Here is a 7,105-nt window from a genome sequence, read left to right on the forward strand (position 1 = left end):
TATTTTAATGTAAACATATTACCTTTCAATGGAAAGGAATATACGAGTTGAAAGTTTATTCATTTGTAAAACTGAATTTGATTGGTTCATTTCGGGATTCCCCCTAGGTATTGTCCAATCTAAAGAGTTTTAACAGTGGTATATTTTACGGGAATATCCGTCAACATGACTGCGCATGCATTGTTTACAGCGGATAGATCAGTCACTGCGAATACACAGGTGATCTGGCAAGCGGATTTATCAGTCACTACGAACTAAACGGTGTTAATTACCGCGTATATATCCGTCAGTGGTAGATAAAGAGTTAGTTTCATTTATTTCATGGAAAGAATATATCCATGAAATTAAAACCCCAACGAAAATTTAACCTCCATATAATACCACTTCCAATTACTAGAAACCACAAAATTAAATCCCCATGAAATCTTATATAGTGACAAAACAGCAAAATTTTGACCCCACGAATGTTTCTACAGTAGATTCATACTTCAATAAAACATGTATTGCATGGGTATGATGTCACAATTTAAACAGTTTTATTCTAAACAACACCAAAGCAGATGTTCTAGGAAATTAAAAAAAGAGTTATCGTAAAAGTATACGTATCTGTACATGTATTTGGTTTTCTCATTTAGTATCTTCTCTCCCGTCACTGATTGGTTGTAGATGTATTTGGTTTTCTCATTTAGTATCTTCTCTCCCGTCACTGATTGGTTGTAGATGAAATGCATGTATGGGGTACAAACTATATATATATAAGCCTTGAAACTTTTTTAGATAGTTTTTAATTTGCATTATGTTTAGCAAGCAACATGTGCATTCAAGTTTCAATTGAAACAAGCTAACAATTGAGAAGAAGAAAAATAAAAACACTAACTAATGAATGCTGTATACATCTATAGTTTCACAAAATGAAAGTTTTTTAAAAAATGCTTCTAAAAAAGAATCTGTCAACTATAAATGGAGATAAAAAAAAAGAAAAGCCTTTAAGTTCTTGTGTTTTGTTTATTGAAATTTTGACCAGAAGATGTATTTTAATGCCCTTAATGGGTACATGATAAATTGCAGGTTTAGATTTTCTATAATACACTATTATTACCCAACTATAATATGTTCCAGATCTAGATTTTCTGTTATACACTATGTTACCAAACTATAATGTGTATTGCAGGTTGGAACCTTCTATAAGACACCAAAGTTTCCTATCTGGGTTGTATGCAGTGAGAGTCATTTCAGTGTGTTATTCTCTATAAATAAAGACTTAGTTAATGACTGGAAAGCTGAGAAACGATTTGATTTGTATTACTATGATGGATTAGCCAGACAACAAGAGGTCATTAAACTGTCTATATGTAAGTACTCATGGAGTATAGTAAAAGAGAACATTTATCCATACAAGCTCAATAAATCAGATATCATCCATATTGTATTGCATGTTCTAAATCACATTTTCTTAACAAACAGTGAATTAATTCAAATATAAAATAAATCTACTCTTTCACAAAAATATACACATGATATAATACATGTATAAACACTGTTGAGATTTTAGACTTTACAACATCTGGCATAGTTAAACATGTTTGACGAGTAACCAACTCTGTTTATATTGTCTAGATCAGTGGTCAAAGTCAAAACAACTTATGGATTTAGAAAATAAGCCCCAAGCAATTTTCTGTTGATTAGGGATCATGCTCTTTATTTCATGTTATTTTTAGATCTTCATGAGATAGGTAAACTTTTCGTCCCTATGTTTGTTTATTCTTCAGCTGCATGAGTATTTTCTACAAATAAGAGCTTCCTGATATAAGAGCATGTTTAAACCAGGTGATGCATTTCCATACTGATTGCTCATCAACTTACAGAATTGTAATAGCATGGTATCATTAGTGAGCAATATATCACAGTTTTACTTGTTATTTACATAATTTCTTCAGTCCTTTATAAAGAGTAGGAGTGTGGTACATGTTAATGTTATTGCAGGTACCACAGATAGATCATACAAGCCCCCAACTGGTGAGGTAGAACTGGTACCTCCAATTGATCATTGCATTAGGACAAAGTAAGTACCAGTATTTGGAAAGTGTTCAATTGAAAGAGTCTGGCATCCAAAACTTGGAGACAGCAAACATACAATGATAAAATTGATAAAAAAAAAGAGGTTATGGTGTATCAATTCATTAGAAAATCAATATGCTGGCATGACAATTCAAAAGCAAAGGAACAACACTCTTATTGCTGTTCCTCATCTCATAATTAAAGTAAAATTTCTCACCTGATTATAAGTTAAAAGAGAGCTCCTACCACCCCTTAAGCAGTTATAAATTATTTTTTTTTCTTCTATAAATGACTTTTTGTTGAGCCTGTAACTTTTGTTGCAGAAAGCACGACATAGGGATAGTGTTCCGGAGGCGGCAGTGGCATTAGCTAACTTCTTAAAAGCTTTATATTTTAGAAGGTGGAAAGACCTGGATGCTTCATACTTTGTATATAGATGCCTCATGTTACCAAGTTTCCGTCAGTCACATGTCCAATGTCCTTGACCTCATTTTCATGGTTCAGTGATTACTTGAAAAAAAAGTTCAGATTTTTTGTACTTGAAATTCTCTCTTGGTGGTCAAGTCCATATCTCAGATACTATAAGCAATAGGGCTAGTATATTTGGTGTATGGAAGGACTGGAAGGTGTACATGTCCAACTGGCAGGTGTCATCTGACCTTGACCTCATTTTCATGGTTCAGTGGTTATAGTTAAGTTTTTGTGTTTTGGTCTGTTTTTCTCATACTTTATGCAATAGGTCTACTATATTTGTTGTATGGAATGATTGTAAGGTGTACATGTCTAGTGGGCAGATGTCATCTGACCTTGACCTCATTTTCATGGTTCAGTGGTCAAAGTTAAGTTTTTAAGTTTTGATCTTTTATCTAATATTATATGCCAAAGGTCAACTATATTTAATTGGTGTATGGAAATATATTATGATCTATATGTCAGTCCCGCAGGATTTATTTGACCATGACCTCAATTGCACGGTTCATTGGACAGTGTTAAGTTTTTGTGTTTTGGTCTATTTTTCTTAAACTATAAGTAATAGGTCAACTATATTTGTTGTATAGAAGCATTGTTAGCTGTACATGTCTGCCTGGCATGGTTCATCTGACCTTGACCTCATTTTCATGGTTCATTGGTCTTTGTTTAACTATCTTGTTTAATGTTAAGTTTATGTGACAGTTGTAATAATGCTTTATACTTAGGACTATCAACATAATATCAATGATTAGTAAAGAAGGCGAGACATTTCAGTGTGTGCACTCTTGTTTTTATACGACCGCAAAATTTGAAAAATTTTTCGTCGTATATTGCTATCACGTTGGCGTCTGCGTCGTCGTCGTCGTCCTGCGTCCGAATACTTTTAGTTTTCGCACTCTAACTTTAGTAAAAGTGAATGGAAATCTATGAAATTTTAACACAAGGTTTATGACCACAAAAGGAAGATTGGTATTGATTTTGGGAGTTTTGGTCCCAACATTTTAGGAATTAGGGGCCAAAAAGGGCCCAAATAAGCATTTTCTTGGTTTTCGCACTATAACTTTAGTTTAAGTAAATCGAAATCTATGAAATTTTGACACAAGGTTTATGACCACAAAAGAACGTTTGGGATTGATTTTGGGAGTTTTGGTTTCAACAGTTTAGGAATTAGGGGCCAAAAAAGGGCCCAAATTAGCATTATTCTTGGTTTTCGCACAATAACTTTAGTTTAAGTAAATAGAAATCAATGAAATTTAAACACAATGTTAATGACTACAAAAGGAAGGTTGGTATTGATTTTGGGAGTTTAGGTCCCAACAGTTTAGGAATTAGGGGCCAAAAAGGGACCCAAATAAGCATTTTTCTTTGTTTTCGCACCATAACGTTAGTATAAGTAAATAGAAATCTATGAAATTTAAACACAAGGTTTATGACCATAAAAGGAAGGTTGGTATTGATTTTGGGAGTTTTGGTCACAACAGAATAAGGGGCCCAAAGGGTCCAAAATTAAACTTTGTTTGATTTCATCCAAATTGAATAATTGGGGTTCTTTGATATGCCGAATCTAACTGTCATGACTGTGTATGTAGATTCTTAACTTTTGGTCCCGTTTTCAAATTGGTCTACATTAAGGTCCAAAGGGTCCAAAATTAAACTTAGTTTGATTTTGACAAAAAATGAATCAGTTAGGTTCTTTGATATGCTGAATCTAAAAATGTACTTAGATTCTTGATTATTGGCCCAGTTTTCAAGTTGGTCCAAATCGGGGTCCAAAATTAAACTTTGTTTGATTTTATCAAAAATTGAATAAATGGGGTTCTTTGATATACCAAATCTAACTGTGTATGTAGATTCTTAATTTTTGGTCCAGTTTTCAAATTGGTCTACATTAAGGTCCAAAGGGTCCAAAATTAAACTAAGTTTGATTTTAACAAAAATTAAATTCTTGGGCTTATTTGATATATGCTTTATCTAAATATGTACTTTGATTTTTGATTATGGGCCCAGTTTTCAAGTTGGTCCAAATCAGGATTCCATATCAAGTATTGTGCAATAGCAAGAAATTTTCAATTACACAGTATTGCACAATAGCAAGAAATATCTAATTGCACAATATTGTGCAATAGCAATTAATTTTCAATTGGAGTTATCTTTCTTTGTATAGAATAGTAGTTGATAATATATGTTGGAAATTTGCCAGACATGACTATGATGTCATTTTATATTTTCATTTGCCAATAACTTTATGTAAATAACTTCATTGGAAATTTGCCAATATAAAATGTTGCTGATGAAGCTTTTTTTCCTTATCTTATCTAAAATGTTTTTAGATAATGTATGTTGGACATTTGCCAGACATGACTATGATGTCATTTTCTATTTTTATTTGCCAATAACTTTATGTAAATAACTTCATTGGAAATTTGCCAATATAAAATGTTGCTGATGAAGTTTTTTTATTGTTTTATACAATAAACAATGTATATTCACTTTTACTACCAACCAATCTTTACCATTCAGTGATAACAAGCACTTTATTTTACATTTTAATATTTTATGATGTATTTAAAAGAGTAGTTATTGTTGCAAACTCCATTAGAAATTTGAATTGATATCAGTTTTGGAAAAAGGGAAACGGGGATGTGAAAAAAAGGAGGGGGGGTTTAATTTTTGTCATTTCAGATTTCATAAATAAAAAGAAAATTTCTTCAAACATTTTTTTGAGAGGATTAATATTCAACAGCATAGTGAATTGCTCAAAGGCAAAAAAAACTTTTAAGTTCATTAAACCACATTCATTCTGTGTCAGAAACCTATGCTGTGTCCACTATTTAATTTTAGATTTAAAAAGTTTGAAGAAGAAATTTTTAATTGATTTGTAAAATCTTGACATTTGTTTTGTGTAAAAAAAACCCATGTAATGTCAAAAATTTGATCACAATCCAAATTCAGAGCTGTATCACGCTTGAATGTTTTGTCCATACTTGCCCCAACTGTTCAGGGTTCGACCTCTGCGGTCGTATAAAGCTGCGCCCTGCGGAGCACCTGGTTGTAAACTTTAAGCAATAGGTCAACTTTATTTGTTGTATGCAAGAATTGTTAGCTGTACATGTGTGCCTGGCATGGTTCATCTCAGCTTGACTTTATTTTCATGGTTCTATGTTTAAATTGTAATAAAGCTTTATATTTAGGACTATCAACATAATATCAATGATTAGTAAAGAAGGCGAGACATTTCAGCGTGTGCACTCTTTTATCATATACTCAATAGAAAAATAAAATTAAAATATAGGGTCATTGTTCATTTAAGCTCACAATCTGCCTTCAAAGAAAGCATGCACTTTTGTTGAGGTACCTTTTTTTCGGTTGAACTAATCTAGGAGAAATATAGGTAATTATCGAAATAAAAAAAGAACTAAATTACAGAAATTGCTAAAATTTTACAATTGTTTAGTTTCAGTACAGCTTATTTGAAAATAATAATAAAAAATATAGGTCAACAATGAGTTAAAAAAGATATTTCAATTTAAATGAGAAAAAATGGCACCAAAGGGAGATAATTTGGAGCTTTTTCAATGATTCAAACATTTTAAAAGTCATCTTGATTTTTGTCCCATATCATAAAGTAACAATTAATAGCGTAATAAATAAAATTTATAATGAAAAATAAAATGTTTAAAAATTTTCTGTGAAATTTTTGTACCCTCGAGCCTCCTTAAGCAAAATTTATAGTTACCTCTTACATGTCTATATAGAAGAACACATGGTAAAGTATTGTCAACAAATTATAAACAATATCTGGTGAAAAAATCATACTGCAGATAGTTAGTTTTGGTCATGTTTCCATGAAATGGGCTGGAGTCTGTTTAACAAAGAAATGATATCAAAGCAAGCATAGACATACCTCTATCTATACTAAACATGAGTTTTGCTGTTAAAACATGTTAAAATTGTTGCAACAGTTAACATCAACTTAATAGATAAATACATTTTGAGCATTCACACAGTATAAATTTATTCATAGTTCCAAGCTATAATTGTGTTTTCTTAGTAACATAATATGGTAATTTTTTTCAGATGGACAGATGCCCAGGTAGACTGGAATGGAACAGAACCTTTGTTATAATGAATCAGTTTAATACTGATTATGTAGGCTCCAAAAACAAGGAAGTGAACCTTTAGAAGATTTAGGGTTAAAAATCTCTCTTACATTATCTGCTGGTGGTAGTTCTGTTAACATAACGACAACAATGGACTCTTTACTGATGTTTATATATAATGAAAAGCAGTTGTAAATTAAAGGGGCTAACACTATTTCTCTTGAATTTGATATATGTTTAAGTATGTTATAACTCAAATATTCCAATTTGGGTCCCAATGGTAAAACATGAATTTGACAGTTAATGCCCCTTTAAAGAACAGTTATAAGTTTGCTCTATAGAAACTCTGATTTAACATAATAACTTTATTTTCTGGACAGATATTTTTTGTTGGAAATTAAACGAGTAGCCTGTCACCATTGTAAATTGTTTACATATTTTTCAATTGAGCATCTTTTGATTGTTTTGCTTTATAG

The 7,105-nt window shown here is 31.6% G+C and overlaps 1 protein-coding gene across 1 annotated transcript in view; it reads left to right on the forward strand.

Moving 5' to 3' along the window:
• LOC143065435 (putative ubiquitin carboxyl-terminal hydrolase MINDY-4) overlaps positions 1-6,845 on the forward strand; it is a 30,708-nt gene extending 23,863 nt beyond the window's left edge. Inside the window, exons 14-16 of the mRNA XM_076239003.1 lie at positions 1,172-1,352; positions 1,984-2,062; positions 6,607-6,845. Of these exons, the coding sequence (XP_076095118.1) occupies positions 1,172-1,352; positions 1,984-2,062; positions 6,607-6,655 (309 nt within the window). The 3' untranslated portion in view covers positions 6,656-6,845. The remainder of the gene's footprint in view (positions 1-1,171; positions 1,353-1,983; positions 2,063-6,606) is intronic.
• Positions 6,846-7,105: the final 260 nt, after the last annotated feature.

This window comes from Mytilus galloprovincialis, chromosome 2, assembly GCF_965363235.1.
Source record: "Mytilus galloprovincialis chromosome 2, xbMytGall1.hap1.1, whole genome shotgun sequence".
NCBI classification, from domain to species: domain Eukaryota; kingdom Metazoa; phylum Mollusca; class Bivalvia; order Mytilida; family Mytilidae; genus Mytilus; species Mytilus galloprovincialis.